The sequence below is a fragment of the Pagrus major genome, chromosome 24 (genome assembly GCF_040436345.1).
Source record: "Pagrus major chromosome 24, Pma_NU_1.0".
Taxonomy (NCBI): domain Eukaryota; kingdom Metazoa; phylum Chordata; class Actinopteri; order Spariformes; family Sparidae; genus Pagrus; species Pagrus major.
The window spans coordinates 21,428,717-21,450,727 of record NC_133238.1 but is presented as its reverse complement, the minus strand read 5'-3'; the positions used below and the strand labels follow the sequence as shown (position 1 = coordinate 21,450,727).

General features: G+C 41.2%; 1 protein-coding gene across 1 annotated transcript in view; it reads right to left on the bottom strand.

Annotated features, from left to right (window-relative positions):
* Positions 1-22,011, bottom strand: part of LOC140991953 (neural cell adhesion molecule 2-like) — a 184,489-nt gene that overhangs the window by 1,210 nt on the left and 161,268 nt on the right. Inside the window, exon 16 of the mRNA XM_073462125.1 lies at positions 10,136-10,343. Coding sequence (XP_073318226.1) covers positions 10,136-10,343 — 208 coding nt within the window. The remainder of the gene's footprint in view (positions 1-10,135; positions 10,344-22,011) is intronic.

The window sequence follows — 22,011 nt, the reverse complement described above, 5'->3', positions numbered from 1 at the left end:
AGAACTTCGTATGCCATTTGGTGAGACCAGGCTGCAAGTGTACGCCTAAAGGGATCTTCGTACGCCTTTTGGTGAGACCAGGCTGCAGGAGTATGCCTTAAGGGAACTTTAAATGCCATTTGGTGAGACCAGGCTGCAAGACTACACCTTAAGGGAACTTCATACGCCATTCAGTGCGACCAGGCTGCAGGAGTACACCTTAAGGGAACTTTGTACGGCATTTGGTGAGACCAGGCTGCAGGACTACACCTTAAGGAAACTTTGTACACCATTTAGCGAGACCAGGCTGCAGGAGTACGCCTTCAGAGAAATTTATACACCATTTGGTGAGACCAGGCTGCAGGAATACACCTTAAGGGATCTTCGTACGCTATTTGGTGAGACCAGGCTGCAGGAGTACACCTTAAGGAAACTTCGTACTCCATTTGGTGAGACCAGGCTCCAAGAGTACAATTTAAGGGAACTTCATACAGTATTTATTGGTATAGAAATGCATTTCCTCAGAGGGTTCCTTTGAAGGTGAACTGTGCTAGGATTTTACTGATCCAGTGTATGTATGGCCTTAAGCTTTAAGTGTTATTATAAGCAGAGAAACTCAACATTTTATCAAAATATTACACCTAATGTTACATTTAAACCCTCATCAGCGGCTTCGCTCTGCTCACTGTTCTCTTAGCCTGGCTGGATATTACTGGTTACTCACTGCCGTGCTCTCATTTTTCCTTCATCGACCTGAATAACATCAGAGCTGGCACATCTCCCGTTTGCTTTTGATTTGATTCATTTACAGGAGAAGAAAAAAAAAGAAAAAGAAATCAAATATACATGCATATGTTATTAAGCACGAGCCATCTGATTGGCTGACTGCATCCTCTCGGGCGATGCCTCTTCATCTCATCCTCCGCGAGTCGTGCTTCGAGGAATTCTAGCAGAAGGACATCACAGCTTTGTCTTTATGATAATGTGAGATGAAAATCTAACCAGGCTGCGTTTCCACTGATATGATGTATGAGAGCTTTTATCTGCATTCAGCACACAAAAGTACTTTATCCTGCTGCAGTTAATACAGTGGCTGGGTAAAACTCTGAATAAAACAGTGACATAATGCGACTTAAATCGGGACAATTTCTAATATGGATTACAGTTTGAAATGAGGTATGTGCTTTGCTTTAATGACCCACATTTATATTACATGTCTACTTACACTCATGCTGTATTTGTACATAAAAAATGGCCCATAATTAGGCAGCTATTTAAATGAAACCAACATAAATCCTGCTCCTGTGCTGCTACTACAGGTTGTTGTTTGTTAGCTGTAATCTTTTTCGGTGCATTTTTCACACCTGCAGGACAAAGACTTGCAAAAATTCATCAGCTGTGTCAATTCTGTTTCCTGTAGCTGCTAAAGTACCAAAAACTACTTATTGACAAACCAACAGACTGCATCCGTTGAGAAAATATGAACCTGCGTGGGACAAACAGCCGTCTGTCTTTTGTCGCTTCATTTTGGAAATAAAGCCAAGCGCCAAGTTTTCAGCGAGGGACGTCTTGAGGCAATTTGTACCTGAACAACAACAACAACAACAACAAAACACTGATAAGTATTGAGAGTGCGAAATATGAGGGAGATATTGAGCCGCTGCCCTTTCTGCACATCAAAGCTTCGAAATCCTTTCTTCCCCGATGCTTCTTCCGGGATTGGTCGAGATTTAATAAGGGGGATCAATAAGCAGCGGGGGGGCTTTCACCTGGATACACCTCGTCACTGTTCTCGCGCCCGTCGTGTTTTGTTCATCCGGTGTGTGTTTTTTTTGTCGATTCTATTGAGAGATTTGGGGAAAAAGGGATTGGGTCACGGGCAGAGAAAGGAGATGTGGACTTGATCCTGGCTCAGTGTGCTTTAAGATTTAAGATATCAGGCACACTTTAGCTGAAAGCAACTAATTTCCTGAGTATACAGGGAGGCGCTGCTTCTTATTTTGCTTCTGCCAATCATTAAAGACTTGTTGGTCACCTCACAACATATGATTTGTTATCATGTCCATGTCCCTGTGACAGGGAACAAACTCAAAATATATGACTGGGTAACTTAATATACGAGATGAAATATCTTATTTCCCTCATTGTGGTATTTAACTTGACATTAATCAATAATAATTAGGCTGTAATACCCACAGCTTTGTTCATTTAATTCAGTATTTATAGCTCAATTATTTCTTGATTTAAAGGCCCGATGTTTGCCAAAGTTCAGAGGTCCAATCATCATCTAAATGCTGTTTCACAATATTGGATTTTTTAGTACATAAAAAAGGAAATCGTCAGTTTTAAAAGCTATTCTATAGCGGCGCGAGATCATATGTTTACCAACTCCAAACGAGTTTTTCAGCGAGTGAGATCATGAATGTAAAGCAGTAGCCCTGCGTGATACTGTACCTAATAAGCCCAGATATTGCAATTGGCCAGAGGGGGGTTCCCCTTTGCTTGATTGGTGGATGTTAAAGTTCCCGCACAGTGGAGCCAATTTCATGTCCCATTAGGTTCATGCAAACCCAGATTGGACTTCAGTTTCAGCTTTTCCTCGACATGTGGGGAGGTCTCGCCACTCGCTGTTTCCTCCTCTCCGGAGCGTGGGCGCCGAATCAAGGGACGCATTCGTCGGAGCAACACATCAATACGGCTCGTCATTAAAAAAGTTGAGAACGCTGGGGATTGGTGGAGGCTAACGAGAGTTTCGGCGGGGCGTTTTACTCATCTCACACTCAACGCAACTTTGTGGTCTCCACAGGCAGCTGATCAAGCCACACGCATCTCCAACTGTCTGCGTATTAGCTGCATCCATGATAATTAATCAAGGTTCACTGGGCTTAAAGAGCTGGTGGAGAGGGAGGGAAGTTATATAATTGAACCTATTGGGGTGCCAGTCATTTTGCTTGATGGGGCTAGTTGGGGGCTCAATTATCTTAATTAATTATTAGTGGGGCGACTTAATATAAAGTAAATACATCAATACATGTGGCACATGAAAGGGAATCTCATGTATCATACTTTACTCGAGTACTCTACAGGTACAAATTCAAGGTGCTTTACTTGATACTTCTATCCATTGCATCTCAGAGGTATTTATTGTACTTTTTACTCCACTACATTTGTCTGACAGCTTTAGTTACTAGTTACTTTTCAGATTACCTTCCTGTCTTCCTGTGAAAACCACATATCTCCAGATGTGTTGATGCTGAATGTTTGTGATAAACTGACAGTGTTGTAAAAAGTACCCAAAAGTCATACTCGAGTAAAGTATCTGATGTTAAATGAATTTAAGTATCAAAAGTACAAGTAAAAGTAAATGATACATATATTTACATGTATGTATATAGTGTATGTTATGGGTCGACTGAATTAGTGATAAAATTAATTTAAAAATGTTCTACTTTGGCTCTGATGCAGCATGTAATCTGCAAAGTAACAAGTAACTAAAGTTATTAAATAAATGTAGCGGAGTACAAATTACAACACTTGCCTCCAAAATGTAGTGGAGTGGAAGTATAAAGTAGCAGAAAACGGAAATACTCAAGTGAATTACCTCAAAATTGTACTTAAGTACAATACTTGAGTATATGTACTTAGTTACATTCCATCGCTGGTTACATAAAACAGCACATCATACATCTCCCTTTGAAATGTGGTGGAATAGAAGTATAAAGCAGCGTGAGAAGGAAATACTCAAGTAAGGTACCTCAAATTTGTACTAAAGTTCTTGAGTAAATGTACTTAGTTACATTCCTACTCTTCAAATCAAATGTAATCAGGATGTTGATTTTCCCTCGAATGCTGAAAGAAACACTGCAGTGTCCTTCCTCTTCCTGTGTTTTCACCTCATCACACACACACACACACACACACACACACACACACACACACACACACACACACACACACACACTGTCTTCGAGGTTACATTTAAAACCAATGTTTGGCGCACAAAGCAAACAGGAAATGCTGCTGTTTCTTGACAAGCTGCTTTGATTTAATGCTGCAGGATCCAGCAGCTGTGTGCACCTCATGAGATATCAGAGTGCGTATGCAGATGCGTATTTGTAATCTCCGAGCTTCTAAGTGACACCAAAGCACAGCAGGGGCGACTTGTTCTTTCCTCTGCTGACGTTAATTAAGCAGACGGCCATCTACGACGGGCCATAAAGGCTGACTACCATCCCCTGCTTTGCGCGGAGATAAATTAGATGGCCTGGGGTCGAAAACCACAGCACGCCCCGGGGGTGTTTGTTTACACTCTACAATCTAAACCTTTACATTTACATTCACTCTTTCAGCAAGCATGTTTGATCACAGCTGATACTCAGGATCTCACAAGTGGAAATCTTCGTCAAGGATGCTTTGACGGACGCTGGCTGCTCACACGGGGATCTTATTACCCGATCTGTGGCAGAAATTAGCTTGTTTGAAAAGAAGGGATAGTCTTCTCCAAGGCCAAACACATCTATGTGTTTTCCCCCTTTTTACAAAGTCAGGTGCGCTCTCTTGCCAAAGCCCCCGAGCTTCTCGAGGCGACCGGCATTCTGTTTGGTCTGGAATTAAGACGAAGCGCCGCAAAATCACACTTGATTAAATGTCAGACGTCTGAGCCTGCCGCGCCAGAATTTGAAACTTAAGTGCTCTCTACATGTCAACAACACAAACTGTCTCGTCTCTGCATGAATCTGCATGATCGAGCCTCTGTATCCCTCTACTAATGTATATTTTCATTGTTGCGTTGATTTTTATTTACCAGCATGACATTTTTGCATAATTAATACAATTTGGCACAAAACATTACAGCAGTACAGTGCGAGGCATCAAATCATGGATCACTGACGGAAGCAGAAAAATCAATCAATTTTAATTAATTTGCTGTGGCTTTAAATGAAATTTTTGCAACACAACAGCCCTAAAACTACATGTTAATTGTACACGTGAAGCATTAGCTTCCTCTTGCTGAGACAGGAACCATTTTTTCCAACAATTTAACAGCAATATGCTGCATGAAACAAACAAAATAACATCTTAACTTGAAATAATAACCGTCAAACGAATGGCTTTATAACATATTACACATATACAATTCATATTTATTTATTTCTATCTTAACTACAAGGCTAGCTTGCTAACATAGCATATGTATTATTAGCAGTTTAAGACATCTGTCCTGTTACAACATCCAACATTTTGGAGCAGCCTTCACACTGTCAAGTTATTTTAGCTAGCTGGCAAGGCAAGTTAACTAGCTTCCACTTGGAAAATTGAGGCAACCTAGCCTAGCTTGTTAATGTTAACCCACGTGTTACATTTCATTCATATACTTCAACACTTCTATACATTGGGAGCTCTTGCACACACCACAGTGCTGTGTTCATCTGACAGAAAACAAAAAAGAGGGCTAGCTAGCATTAGCTGTGTCATGGAGTAAAACATGGAGTTAGGCTAAAAGAGCATGCTACAATCACAGTCGAGACCAGGCAACGGCTAACGTGGGACGCAGCTAGTTAATTACCTCTGTCGCAGTTGTAATCTAACTGATTTCATGAACAATGTTTAGTGCCCACCCACACAGATGCACCGAGTATATTACGGTGCTGCACTGTCAGTCAGAACTGAAAAACTCCAACCCCCTGAACACTAACTCAGTTTAGACAGTAGACAGATGACTTCTGGAGGCTGCAGCTTGCTTCATCTCAGTGAGACTTGAGACAACTGTGGCTGAAATAGTCTTTCTTTCTTTCACACATTGTTAGTGGACAGACAGTGATCCAGCAGTGCCTACTGTATAAACCCACAAAACTCTAAATAACATTATCAAATTGCTCAACTCAAAGAATGGATCTTTGTTCTGACACTGTTGTAGAAAAGCTTCTTTATCTTTCTATTGCTGCAGGATAAAGAAGCCTCCACTATAATCTGGCATTCTGTTTCATATTTCTTGCCAGGAGTCAAAACAGTATGAAGGCACTTGAAAGTCTGTCCTAGTCCGCGTCAAATCTGTCACTGAGGATCTCTTCTAAACCCTGAAGTCTGTTCACTGACGTCAGCACGAACCTCTCCCGCATCACCTAAAGATATAAACTGTCATCGTGCCATGATACAGTATCTTATTGGGGCTTTATTTGATTTAGGTAAAGAAAGAAACCGGATAAAAAGTGTGATTTGCAGCAAAAAAGGCAAGTGACGCTGTTGAGTGTGAGCACAGAACTTTTCCAATAATAGCAAATTGAATTCTGTGTTTATGTCAAGACTGAACTTCTGTATGACGCCGTCCTCAGGTGCTTGCTGGGAAGCCACACAGGTGCACTAATATTTTCCTGGGTCGCTGGCTGATAGAACGAAACCGGATTTGCCACCGTGACTATCAACAGCAGTGACTATGTAGAAAAATGCCCACTGACAGACAATTTTTTAAGACTGCGTTACCATTTTTGCACCACTTAATGCTAGTGCAATATATCACTATTTCTATGCTGCACAGATCTGTACAGGATCAAGGTGTGCCAGGCCTTTCCCATCTGTCCACTGACATCTCAGCACACTGTCAAGAACCTACACTTAGCACTCCCAAACTGGATTGACTCTCGAAGTCAACGGGGCCACTTCAAACACCTCAGAGTCTTTTAACTTTTCCTGAGGCGAGTACAGAGCCAAGCGCGCCCCAGCTGATCTTGGCACAGTTCGACAGATTCGTAACAGAAAGAAACCCTTGCATCCTCCATCATCTGCCGGTCCGCTGGTCCAGCTCTGCCTTTCGAGTTAAAACTGCACTGCTGAGAGGGCACTTGGCCGCCGGCCGCTCCCTGCCAGGCTCCGGCATCACACGGAGGTGAGAAAATGGACAGTGAAGGCTGTCTGTGACCCTGATGATTCAAATAATCTCCACGTCTCAGCTCACACCCTCCAAGCACAAACACTCTCTGATCTGTGCCACTTATCACCCTCCTAATTTAAAGTTCACCTCATGCTATTTATCACTGTGTACACTCATATCGATATCATTGATATTGCTGCGCAGGGTTTGCTGGTCTTTATAACTTATTACCCCGCAGCACCTTCGGACTCGCACTATTGACATCTTGCAAACTCAGTAGGAGTGTCTGAGCTCTGCATTATCTCAAGCATTTTCTCATTATGTTCGCTTCAGCTCAGTGGTATGACTGCATTATTTCATTCTCTCCACACTAGCTCGAGGAAAAATTCCATTTTTATACAACCTGACTCGTGTGTCGTGTTATATGGCCATCACTCCTGTCTGAGTTATGAAAGAGTTTCTCTGCAGAGAAATCTGGAGATGCAGAGACAGCTGGTGCACCAGGACACAAACAGAAAGGTATTATGGCTGGTATGATTGGCTCGGCTATATATTAGCCACACATCAACTTGCATAAAAGGTATCCACATATTTGTGTATTTGTGAATATCTTTATCTGTATACCATGGAAACTGCAGGAGTATCACCTGGAGTGCATGTACTTGTTCTGAATAAATCACATATTTTGAGGTGTATCACAGGTTGCAAACGTCTATAAGTGAATACAAATGTCTTTATGTTATAACCTCTGCCATTGGTTATGTTTTCACCCACGTCCGTGTGGTAGGTTGGTTGGTTTGTGAGCAGGATTACACAAAAACTAGGGAACAGATGTCCATGAAACTTAGATGGAGGACGGGTCTTGGCCCTGAATTGGTGTGAATACTTGGCATGGATCTTGATGAAAAAAAAAAAAACAGGCTTATTTATGTGGCTGGTATCTATGAGTGAGTACACCAACAGTGACAGCCTTGGCAGAGTTACAGAATGTGCTCTACTGAGTGCCCTTCTAGTTTTTATATGCCGCCACTTGAAAACATCATGAAGAGGCATAACATAAATTTTCACATATATGCCGATGACACACAGCTTTATATCACCATGTCTCCTGATGAATCAGGACCAAAAGACACCCTATTAAACTGTATTTTCGATATCCTTAGCCTCTACTGCATTGATTTAGAGGTTCTTGTTGAGATTTGTCTCTTGTTCTCAGTTAACTAGTGTCACCTCAATTCCCAAACTCCATTTTAAAGTAGTGTCCATGCGTCTATACCTCAACAACAAAGCTACAAGAGAAAACATAGTATACGATATAAAAGACCCACATTGTAAAAGAAACATAGAGCAGCACTTCCTCTGCCTGTCACGACCATTTTACACCATTCTGCTGCAATTTATACAAAGCGCAGCACCACACTGTACATCTGTGACCTGCTTTGTATTTGTGATGCGACTGTACTGAACCACCGACTCTAATACAGCCGTGAAGAAGTCGTAGTAGCATCGCAGACCTCCACGCGGCCTGTAAATGTCTGCGCGAGTTGCTGCTACAGCGTCTGCTCCAACATAAAGCTGAGGCACATTCTGCATGCTGTCTAGGCAGGCAGTCACTCAGCCCTCCAGCGCTGTGAGCTTAGTGATTCAGCAAAAGTCATCCCCCCTCTCCTCCTCCTTCTCCTCGTCTTCTTCTTCCTCTCCTCCTCCTCCTCCTCCTCCTCCTTCTAGGTGCCCTCTCGCTGCATCCCAGACACCGGGCTGGCACGCTGACAGCTCTAACCCAAAAATGGCACTGCTGAGGCCAATGAATCACACTCTGTGGGTGCTGTCTCACAATACCCTGGTTTGGCTGGCACCCTGCATTAAATAGTACTGGGACTAAATCTGAAAATCGATTGTAGTATGAATTTCATGGGGGTGTTCTTTTTTTAAATTGCATGCGGTCTGATGACGAGAGGGAAAAAACAGCAAAGTTTGCTCGTCTTACACGTACATGCAGTGATACGCATGCGTGAACACAGAGACACAAACACAAAGATGTACAGATTGCACACATGCACGTCATGAATGTACACACACACACGCACGACGCATGCAGAAGAGGTACGTCAAAGGTGGACTCACAGCACACTGCATGAAACGCACTGATGTTAGCGAAGAAGACAAAATCAGAGACATACTGTGGCTGAAAGGGTGGTTGGGCGGCTGTTGTAGGTGTACCTACAGTGAACGGTAAAAATAAGTCTCCTTTTTTTCTCATTCTTTTTTTCGCATTCACAATCAATAACTGCAGGTGTCACTGCACTATTCATGTCTACTCGAGAGGTGAGACTTAAAAAAACAAGTTAGAAAAAACTGAGAACAATTTCTCACAGCGGAATCCTTGACAAAATCTGAACTTTTTTTGACTTTTCTGACAAACATTAAAGGGGCACGATGAAGTTTTGGAGAAAGAAATTCAAACTCAGAACACTGTTTGGAGCTAGAAAGGTGGCAGGGTCCGCCAAATATAAACAAAGTGAAACAGTATGGAACCGTGTTGTCCTTTAAGGTCAGTTTGTTTATTCAGTTTATTCAGTCATGAAAACAAAGATAGTTTGTTTATTTAGTTTGTTTATCAACAGAGATATTTCTCTTCTGATTACAATTTCTTCCCCAGAAACTACAGAGTGCACCTTTAAAGGACAACACAATGTCATACTGTTTTACTTTGTTTATATTTGGCGGACTCTGCCACCTTTCTAGCTTCAAGCAGTGTTCTGGGGACCTTATTTTCCTCTGAGAACAGCTTGTTTATTCAGTTATAGAAAAAATAAATATTTCTGATTGTATTATTACCTCATTAATATTGTAAATATTAAAATTCTTGACTCTGAATTTCTTCTCTTAAACTACACAGTGCCCCTTTAAATCGTAATAGGTTAAAATTCTTGACAAATTTTGAATTTTTTTTACTTTTCCGTCAAAAATGACGGTATGTTTTTGTCTGTCTGAAGCCGATTATGCAACATTTTTAAACAAATTCCTGAACATCTTTGTAAATATTTGTATTCATCCCTGGAGGTCTTTGAGTTTATTGTTGCACAAATTACATAGCAAAAACAGTAGTTGCCAGAATGACCCGATTCAGCTCACAAGCATCAAGATACACCCACAGCAGATGCTCCCTCTGCAAGCATGAATGACCCGGTGACTGGCAAACACTGATACAACTGTTACCATCGAAAACCTTTGATTGAAGGAGTTAAAGCGCCTAAAGAAAATAAAAATATAAATAAAACAACTTACAGGTAGGCGGCCTTGCCCTCCTCGATTTCTTTGCCCTTGCCGCTGGTGGCTGTTTTCTTGCTGCAGATCGTGCGCGTGATGCACATCAGCAGGCCGCAGTGGCGCAGGAAGAAGCAGCTGACGTCCACCAGCACGAGGAGGAGCAGCAGCGCCCCCAGACCGAGGCCCACCACCGCGCCCAGCCCCAGGCCGCTGAACAGGGATTCTGCTAAGGCAGCGAAACACACACGCAGACACACAACACAGGAGGGAGAAAACTCTGTTAGCAATTTTGGTTCATACACTTCTTCTCTAAGAGGTCGGGGGTCAGCTGGAGAGCGGCACCAACAGAGCGGGTGGGTGTTTACAGGCTCGCTCAAGGACATGTGCTGAGGTTGGACGCCTGCAGGGAAGAGGCCTGACCTCAGCCTCCTTGCTACGCCTCCTAAGTCTATACACGGAGGGTGTAGCAGGACTGTAGAGCTATACCCCGAATAACTTTTACTCGAAGGTGAATGAATTCCTCCAGAGTCAGCTGGACGGTTTCCAACACGAAGATAAGTTCTAATCCACAACACTCCACGCAACCCCCAGTGCAGGATTTTGATTATTAGCCCGATTGGACCAAATCTCCTTCAGAACGGATCAGTTTCAGCCTTGCAAACTTTTTTGAAATGCAGTCAACATAAGAAGTTTCAGACTTGTGAGACCTACAGTGCTTTCCGAACAGATGGAGAAGGATTAACTAAGGATGCTCTGCAGCTTCCGACCTGTTCCAGAACTTAAGAGATACAGTTGTCTTTTGACAAAACTGTCTTTCTCCTGTTCCTGCCCTCAGGCCGCTTTTCTGTCATGCGCCGAGCGTTGACACCTCTGTTTCCACAGGTGCAGAAGTCAGCGTACACAACGTACCACACCGCAGCTCAAAGTACTGTAGCGAGCGGCAGCAGCATACTGATGCTGCAGCTCCCGTGTCCGCTGGGTGCCTCTTATTTCGTAGCTCGCAGCGCTAAACAGACTCACGTGGGAGGAAAAGCGGGAGTTTCCAAGCTAAGAGTTGAAAGACTTTTCTCCCGGATCGGTCAGCACTGCGCGCTCCGAAACACACAGCGCTCTCGGGGAACTAGCAGCGGGGCCTGCTCTCAATTGAAAGTAATGAGAAAATGAAGGCAGCGCAGAGCAAAGAGAGGCTCCCAGTGGGCACGGCTGAGTAGAGTCGTGCCCTTAAGTGATCCTGGGGTTGAGCAAACTGAACATCCACTGTAGGATCGTTGTTGACAGCTGGAGGTCAGACCTTGCCAGGAGTAATCAGCAGTGGAAGAGTGAGAGTGAATGAACTTTCCTACTTAAGAATGCTCTCACACGGGTGTTTGGTAGCCTGTGAGTTAACAACGGGGATCAGACATTAATATGAAGGTGGAAGCACCAAGAGAAGGCCGAGTGGTAAAGTCTGGCACCTCGGAGATGAAAAAAAAAAAAGTCCTCAGTGAGCTGCCAGAGCTTTCTCTCTCTCCGAGTGGCAAAACATAAAGCGAGCGTGAGCTGAATGCAGTCACCAGTCAGTTTTTACACATTCCCACCCACATACTGTATATCTGAGAGAATTCTGGTGGATTTTTACAGTACATCTATTTACAGTTTGTGGCTGGTTCAGTGTGCTTTAATCATTAAATGTTCCCGTTTCTCATTTTGCGACAAGAGACCATCCAAAAATCCAAAAATAGCCAATAAAAAACTACATGTAAATTAGATTCGGTGCCACTTAAACCAATTCTGACTCTCGGATAAGATACTCCAAAGACTTAGAGTGCCTTTCAGAAGGGACCGGCATCATGACTATGATCAAAAGGCTTCAGGAAAAGTGGCTATTTTAAGATTTATACACACAAAGAGGTTCCTTGTTAAAAAGGTAAGGGGATGGTGCAAATAACATCTTTTCAAATCTAGGTTTTTAGGTTTTTTTCTCAGTTGTTTTTGAACATTTTAAAACAGTTCCCCTTCTACTTTAGTTGTTTATGAGAATGCGGCAACACTGTTTTGCTGCGAAGCTCCTGAAATGTTTTCTGTTTTGTCATTTTTGAGGTGACTTTAAACAAATGAGGTCAAAGTTTTTTCGACAGGCGACCAATTCTTACATATTGCACCTTTAAAACTCCATGACCCGGACGTATCAAAGTGGCAGCCATGATAAGAGCTAGCAGATTTATTTAGCTATTGGACCGCAGCCCAAGTCCCAGATTTATTAATGGTTTATTTTTCTTTTAAAAAACAAACAAACAAACAAACATTATACACATGTTTTCTCAGGCTGATTTCCATGCGTTAAATTGATGGGAAGCCCCTTTAAGGCGATCACACCAACTTACAAATCAGTCCAGTAGTATTGGGCGTTTTCTGCTTTGGCTGTCTAATCCGGCACTTTGGACTTACAGTTAAACTGTGACTATGATACACTGAGGCTGCCGTTTCAAAACATCCTCAGATGAAAGCCAAGAGCCAACACTTTTAACCTCAGTGTCACCCTTTCAAATCCAGTGTGCTGCAGGAGTACTGAGCCAGAACGACAAAAGTGTGCGAATTTCCAAACACCCGTGCTGGCTGTCACAACCCAAATGACTCTGGTGTCGGTGACTTTGTTCTTGACTTAGAGCTGAGACTGCAGACAGCGGAGGCTGGCAGCGAGTCAAAGCAGGGAGAGACAAACAGAAAGTCGGAGCGGGGAGCGAAAACCTTGTGGCAAAAGGAACTCTAATTAAAACACTTTGCGTTTTCGTGAATCCAGGGATATGGGATTTGAAACTTGTAGGCTGGATCAATATTTTCTCACCGCCACAGGCTACTGTTTTCTATCTCACCTTCTGAAAGTTTATCTGAGTTAATTTGGCTGCTGACGCCACACATTCAGAGGTGGTAAACAACACCTCTCCAGCTCCCCCGAAGCATCCACATATTCCAGGAGACAAAGAGAATACTAATCCATTCGTTAAGCCCACACTCCGCTCTTCTCCATCATAAGACCGCGATGCCCTTAAGCTTTCACATCAGTGTTTACATTTTTACATCGCACAAAGCTGTTGGTCTGTTTCATTATTTATGACGCCGCAAATAATGGAGCACTTGTAATGATTTTAAGGCAGAATTATTGTATCGCGTACAAAAATGACTCGTCAAACAGAGAGCGAGCCACACGGAGATCGAGGTTTTGACCCTGCGGTAATCAAACGTGCAAACATTTACTCCTTAATTGAAACTAGTTTTTATTTCAAGGAATATCCAAAGTATTTCTTGTCACGGAGGAAGATTTTATTAGAGCGTCATTTTTTTAGGGGATGCCAGCAAAAGCTCTTCAGCCTGAAAGACTGAAATCCAGAGACATCAGACTTTGACCCGATAAGTAGTATTACTCTAAAGTGCTTAGCAGTATCTTGACAGTTTGAGGTTGGATTGATACATTAAACGCTTGTTTACTTGTGGCCGTTTTTGCCAGCCATTTTCTGACATTTATTAACAAGTTTGGAAATAATAATAATAATAAAAAACACAGTCTGAGCTATACTGATGTACATTAAAATACAAAGGGTGCATGACTGGCTTGAGGACCAGCCCAAAAGTGTCTATCAACAGACACTGCACAACATGTCCAGTACAGACGGCAGCTGTACGATGACCCAAAGGTGCAAAACAACATCAATGAGACACATATTGATAAATTTCGAAATGCAACAGCAAAACTGACTGACTAATTGAAATGCTGTTGTGTGTTTACTTTTTCATTAATGTGTTTTCTAAAATGATGCATTTTTTAAATGTGTTTCTGCAATTGTTGTGTTTTGAACAACACAACCTCATACCTAAATGACTGAATAGGTCGATTACCGTTAACTCCCAAAGTGACACATAACAACGTGACTGTTGCAGCGTACCAGTGCCAGGCTATCGCATTATACCGTTTAAATTTGGTTAGGCTTAGGCAAGAAAATTATTTGGTTAGGTTTAGAAAAACATCCTGTTTGGATTAAAATAACTATTTTCTTTCGGTAACTCTCGAACGTGCTGAAGTTTTGTACGTGACGTCACTTTACTACGTTTACTATGCAAGTAAAAGTAATTGATTCATTCAGCCTTTGTAACTTTGTTGGTCCACATACACAATATTCACTAAAACTTCTACAGTTACTGGAGATGTGTCTGAACGCACTGCGACCCCTTAACTCGCACAAAGACTCTTCTCTTTTATCGAACCATAACGTTTAACCCCAAGTAGTCTTGGGCTGATGGGAAATGGTGTTCATCAAAGAGCATTGAATGATCAGTGACATTAGATTGTTTGTTAAATGATCATACTGATCGAGACTCGCAAATATATGTTATGGTTATCAGAGTACAGACACTACACAACTAACGTCGAGCTAAATCCACAAAAAATCAAACGTAGGCAACAAAGGATGAAGGTAGGAAAAAGACAAACACAGGAAGTAGAAAGTAAAACATGACACATAAGGATATAATGTACAAAATAAAACAGTAAGTCACTAAACCAAAAACCCAGACCATGACAATAAACTGAACCACACAACATACTGTTAAGAAAGGCTCTGCTGTGAGGCTGGATTGAGTCCTTTCGTGTGTTAAGTTTATGTTTTTTAGGACTGCAAGGTTACAGTTTTACTTTAAACTTTACTTTGAACTTGCAGCACATTTCTGTACACAATAATCTTTTCAGGCAATCAGCAAAATTTGCTTTTGTTTCTGAAGGAACAGAATCCAAGGTTGTCTGTTGGGTGCCTTTATGACTTTGTGAATGCAGAACTATACATGTAGGGATTTGTAAAAGGAAAGGACTTAGAAGTGTTTAATGAAAACACTCCAACATTGACTTTAGTGCAGCCTGAGATTTATTTGCGCTACTTTATTCTGCGAGCCGGAAACAAGACGCCTTCCTCCGTGAAACAGCTCAGATCTCTGTGTGAGGAATTAAAGCGTGACAAGCGGCTTAACTTTAAATCTAATAAACAGAGATGAAACACAGCCAAAGAAGTCAAACTGTTTCCAAGTGAGCAGCCAAGGTGCCTTCCAACAAATAACACTGTTAATAAAAAAACACAACGATGAGAGGAAAACAGGAGGAAATTGTGTGCATAAAATATTGACGCAAACAGGAGAAAACATTACATTTGTTTGATATTATGACAATTTTTTGTTATTCTTTCGTATATACGACAAATTCATGTGGTCACCTATGGCTGCACTCGATTTATAATGTAAGAGTAAAGAGAAGTAATGGGGTCATTTCTGTGAGGAGGGTCTCTCAGAAAATAGAGGGCAACGCTGCTCTCATCTTGCTACTGAATGATCACCTGCACTCAGACTGATGCACGAGCTAACAGTGGCTGTGAAAACCATCCCACTGTAATGACCCACAGGTCAGAGTGATATACAGCCTGCAGGGGCTAAAGGGCTAAAGCTGCACATTGGAGGTAAATACCATTGTCCTGGTCAGGAGAGGGAATCTTCTTCTTCTTCTTCCTTTTTTATTCCAAGAGTCATCTAAATGATTTATTTATTAAAAGGCAATGTTTCATTTTCAAATTAAATTATTTAACTTGTCAACATTGGTATAATTCCATGTGCATAAAACAGGTTTTATTTGTTAGGCCTGCTGGTAAGTATCTTTGTTAACATTTTATAATAACCAACTTTAATTTGTAAGTAGTTAGTATTTTTATTTTGTTGGTGTTCAGCACCGGAGCCCCCCACTGTTTACACTGTACACCCATGACTGCAATCCCAGACACTGAGAGGCGCCTACATTACCCACAATGCAACTTTGCCACAAAGTGACATCAATGGAGGCGATTTACCAGATTACATGCAGCTTCCTCTGGAGCCACAAAAGGCTTTCTACTGCTTTTTTTTTTTTTTTTTTACATATTCAGTAATACTCCCCAAGACCTGATACCACACTTTAAATGTGCAATATGTAAGAATTTTAGTTTAAAACATTCAAAAATTAACTAAAATTACCAGCAGAATGTGAGGAAATAACATTTTTTTACATTATGTTGAGGACATCTGTGTATAGTTTTATAGTAATTGTACGACCCTGTCTCTGTTTGTTTATCTATCAAGGCTGAATGTAAAAAAGTTGTCTGGCAGTGACTCAACCTCGTCGAAACATTTTTCAGCACTACAGTCTAACTGATGCAGTCTCAATTTTCTAAAGAATGTGTGAAAAGACACTGACTGGCCTTGTCATGAGAATAATTGCTCAGAGGAGGTAACGTTTTCCCACAATTCAGACACCTTGGAAAAAAGGCTCCTTTGCCTATGTGTTCCTGCTGTTTTGTTTTTCCAAAATTGAATGATTGATTTCCTTATTACCTAAACACGTCATCTCTTTCAACCAACTAATCAAAAGCTCCCACGGTCCATGTTTTGCGCTTTTTTCTTTGAATATGATTGTATAAAAGTTCAATGCTGCAGATGCTAGAAAAAAACGTGTCCTTCTGTACTTCAAAACCGGTACATGCCTTGATCAGTTTATTGAAAAACCTCCAGAGGACGCAGTGAGTGTGTCTTCTCTGCGTCCACTGACAGTACGAACTCATGTGGACATTAATAAAACTGACTTTGCGATGGAAATTATGATCTGTTTAGGGGCATGGCCGACACTATAGACTGATGTTGGCTTTAGTTTGAGAAATTGTCATCAAAGGTTGTTTGTTTATGTCAAAAATCAAACATAGTGCTCATTATCGATATCAGCATTGAGGTCAGGCGCTCTTCTTTCATTCCAACGACATAAACATCTCTGATTAACACATTGATTGATGTCAGAGCGAAAATTATTATCTTTACATCTTTTCTGCCTCTGCCTCTTTTTTCCTTATTTTCAGACCTCTACTAAAGTTTTTGTGTTGATTCCTTCTTTCAGTCTTTGGGTTAGGGTTAGGGGTTGGGGTAAGGGTCAGGCGTTAGGGTTTCCAGGTTAGGGGATTAGGATTAGGGTTAGTGGGTCAGGGTTTCTGGGTTCGGGGGTTAAGGTTTCGGGGTTAGGGGGTAAGGGTTTCTGGGTTAGGGTTAGGGGATTTGGGTCAGGGGTTAGGTCAAGGGGTTATTGGTAGCAAAAAGGAATAGCACAGTTCTTTTTCTATGGGATCACCAATTTCTAAAAATATTTGTGGCTTTCTTCTATAGACAGCCCAATTTTGTGCAAGGACCATCTTTCCAGCGACAAAATACTTCTTCAAAATGTGAAATTAAACAATATTAAATTAAAGGCAGGGAAGGTGATCCTGGAGAAATATAGCTGATTGTTGAGTCTCATTCCCAGGTCGTCAAATATGGATTGAGTTGGTACAACTATTTCTGCACGGTAATGCAACCTGTTTATTGCATCATTAACAGTCCACTAGTTAATATCTAATTGGCATTTACAGCACTATAACCAGTGTTGCTGTTTATGTGTAATGTTTTTCTAATATTGCTTATTTATGGCCCCCTTGCCTCTGGGTACTGTTTGATGCTACCTGCTGCTGCTGTTGTTTTCAAGGGGAACAACTGTTAGTGTGGCTCAAACAGCAGAGACGAGAGCTGGAGTGTGTTGATTAAAGATTTATTCAAAGAGAGACTGTAGGCAACTTATTACCCATGGAGAATCCACGATTACAGTACAAAATTGTATTCAAAGCAAGGGAATGAAACTTCCGGGAGAAAGATAGTTGATTCTTGAATACCTGAAATACTTTTGGACGGCAGCTCAGTTTGGACACCAACCCAAAGCGCAAATATTTGTTGACCAGGGGAAGAGACTTAACAATCAACTATCTTTCTCCAGCAAGCTTAATTTTGTTGCTAATCTCGTGGCGTCCCAGACAAATTCACAATTGTTGAAGCTCCAAGACAAGTGTTTCTAATAAACTTGCAACAACATGTGTGTGGAAGTAACTTAATGTTCTCAGAACGGGGATGTGTTTACCTATTTTTTATATCGTAACGAGGGTTCCAGAGGTGTTTACTCTTTCTTATCACCAAAGTGTTTCCTCAGCAGCTCGTGGAAATAACTAATTTGTTGTGTGCGACTTGAGTTTTTGCAAACTCTCTAATTCTTGAAACACAGTGGTCATTAATTCTTATTTCACTGCTCTATTAACCCTTTTACTGACTTCTTCTGATTACTTGTTGATATATGGGCCCATTAGCGGTTCCATTCAATTTGCGAGTGATCCGACTGCTTGTGTGGCACCTGAAGCAATTCATACACATCTCACTTTGACAATACAAAGTCATTAGGCGCGAGCGGTGATTGACCGTCCCTCGATCGGATCTGTGAGGAAGTGACTCGATTAATGATGACCTGACGGGCATTCATTGATTGGGAAGGTAGCGGGCGCTAATCTGTCGGGGGATGAATATAATCATTTGTGGATGCGAGTGAGGATTCTTCCTAAGTGCTCACTTTGGAGTGTTGAAAGGAAAGTTTGTCAGGGAGATCCTCAGAGACTTAAACCTAATCATTAAATCTTGCCTATGTTCAAGGAGAGGGATGAGTCCTTCCTTTTGGTCCATTTCCGAGTAGGAAGCAGGCGAGCCCCCACTTGAGCGCACTCGCGAGCCGGCACAGAGGATATAAAAAACCATGGGAAATTACTCTTAACTTAGAAGAATATGACATCCTTAATAATCAACTTCGAGAGACTTCAAAGGAATGTTGCACACCTTTCTGTAATTGCAGCTGTCTCAGGTTATTTCAGGAGTAATTTGAGCGCCTCTGCCTTGATCTTTGTAGTCGAAAAGTCAAGTTTAAACGGCGAAGAAAGACCCTGATTCAAACTTGACAACTTGACCCTACGTTTAACTGTTAAAAGGGATCAGATGTTTGAAAATGAGGCACAACAAGAACCCTGTTTGTTTTACAACAGCAGAACTTAGAGCCAAAGTTGAGCCTGCAGCAGAGAGAAGGCATTAACAACCTTTTGTATTCATTTATTAAGTCTTATTTGAATTTAATTTACATCGTTTCTCCTCACTTCACTTTCGAGGAGTGCTTTCGGGAACATAATATTTAAACAGCGCAGTGTTGATTCCTAACAATGCCCTGACGAAAAGTTGGTGTTCGACAAGGTGTCACCGCTCAGTCTCGATGGACTTTTCTCAGAACTGGTCTGCATGTAAAGGAATATTTTTATGAACTATTTTGTGCACAGCTGTGTCAGTTAAAAATTATTTAGATGGAAGTTGGATGAGAATCATGACCCTGGAAAAAAGGTAGAAACCATTTGATTTGTCCATCAAGGACTTTTTTTCTATTTTGCCTCAATTTTTCTTTTCACTCAATTGTATCGCCCTTTCAAAGTTGTTTGGAGGTAAGAATCCTTCAGGCATCTGAGTAAAGAGCAGTCTCCTTCAGCTCGATTCAACAGATAGCGCAACTACTTCAGGTTGAGAATGGAAATGGGAGTTATCCTTGAACTGTGCTTTTTTTTTTTGGAGTGGAAAAAGATCCCAAGGCGTTCATGTGAATTGAGCCAATTCAGAGCTTTTTTTTACAAAATGACGGTGAGATGGTCTATGGTCGGCAGCATTTTAACAATATGGAAACCCAAAGATGTGAATAAATGTGAAAGAAAAAAACTTGCTTTTACTTTAAGTTTATAGATGACGTGGATAAAACAACATACATAAAAACGTGTTTCATTTTGCGAATGTGAAGTTTGTACATGTGGGGTTTGAATGTGTTCACATGTAAAATAATTACAGTGTTTGTAGTTTATATGTGAAAAAACTAATATGAAAAACGTGTAAAAAAATACACATTTGCATGCAGTTCACTTTAAAGTTAAAAAACAACATGGAAATCACGTGTCCAAAAATCACGTGAATAAACCAACATGAAAGAAAACAACATTAAAATCATGTGTGGTTTTCACATTTGCCTTTTTGGTAAGTAAAACAAAACAGGAAATAATAATAATTTTGTTATGAGGAGGAATCAATTTCCCTCATTTTGCCATATTAAATAAAGAAAATTGCAACAAACCATTAATATTCCCTTTTAACAGCATAAAAAATGAACAAACTACTTTTTATAAATTGCAGAAAAAGAAAATGAATGAGGGATGTAATCACCTAGTATTCATGCCAGTGGCACATTTTTAGCAACCGCACACCGTTTTTCTTGAGCATAATCACTGAAACAGCCTAAAATATTCTGAGACATGTTTGTTTTCATGAGGCATCAGAGACAGAAACACCGGCTTACTGTCGATATGGTCAGGATAGTTACTCATATAATGCAAATTTTAACTGATTAAAGCTCAGGATGGTGTAAAAAAACATAAATATGGCATAATCTGTGTGCCGTTTTCAAATGGTGCGGTTGTTCCTGCTCTTTCGAGCTCAGCGGGAAGTCGGCTGCCTGCTCCTCTCCCTCGTGATAAAATATTTACATAGTTGATAGTGATATTGTCGGTGTTAAATACGCTCCCTCAGAAACACAATCCTTTCATCTGAGCGGGATTATCTCTGTTAAATGAATAAATGAGTGAGTAAACATGTAAACATGATCACTGATGTTGTATCATATTGTTAAGGACTGTAGCCTTTACTCGAGGAGGTGATATGATGAGTGTGTTGACGATTGCTTTACAGTCAAATCCCTGTTGATCGGCTTGTATGTATCCCGCGAGATGTTTGGCTGTCAGGTCGTCTTCAGTCCATATTTTCAGATTTAATCTTGGAATTCTTTCCGGGTACATCACTGAGCAACAGATGCCTTTTTGTTTGCCTTTGTTCCGGCTTTTTCATGTGGAATAATACGGATTCTTTACAAGCACTTCAGAGGCTGTTCACTGGACTTAGTAAACAGGATTTAACTGATGTTTTATTGTAACATGCATCTATTCTCCTACCTGAATACTAAGCTGTCAATGCTAGTATAATAGTTATTTTATATCCAAACGCACCTGAGGTTGCAGGCAATTTATTCAGCGGGGGCTGCTGGAAAATCCATGAAATGTATTCTGTATCATAATAACTAGAATTACCGCCTCATTGTATGGCTTCACAAAGCAGTCAAGCTGCAGTTACACCCATACATCCATCTCTGCAGACTCACCAAGATCAAGACGAGTGTGAGTTGCACAATGCATACAAAATTGAGTACAATGAGTACAAATGTGGTTGATTTTGAGACGAGACAGACCTTCCAAAGGTGGTTTTGAGGACAAGACCAATCAGGTCACAGTGATCAAATTTGAATCCCTTCATCCCTCTGAGCAGACTTTGATGCAAAATTCCCAAAATATCACCTTCACAAGACTGGGGCGGATGAATGGACAGATATAAACTCACTGCAAGGTCACCCATTGGAGTGGCGACTACGGTTTTAAAGGCTCGAGTTCAGCGACGGCACAGTCGCCATCTTGGCTTTCTGGAACTGGAAGTGACCATATTTGGATGAGAGGTTAGAGCCACAGAGGATATCCTGTTTGGATCTAGTGATAATCTGAGGCCTTGTCAATCACAAGCTAGCCATGCCCTTAAAGTATATTCCATACTTTATGGTCTATTTTACTCTAAGTGGGACCATACTTTACTAAATAAACATCATGCCGTTTTGAAGAAGACTTGAAACTAGCAATTGAGACCAGAAAATCATCAGGAAACTGTTTACTGAGGTAATAAATCAAATGAGAAGTCGTGTTATTTTCTCATAAGCTTACATACAACTGGACTTCTTTTTGAAACCAGTGGAGTCACCCCCTGCTGGGCTTTAGAAAACATGCAGGTTTAAGGCACCTCTGCATTGAGTCCATATCTTATACAGTCAATGGTATGGATGGACGGACAACCTGAAAACATGATGCCTCTGGCCGTGGTGTCTCACCTCACATAGC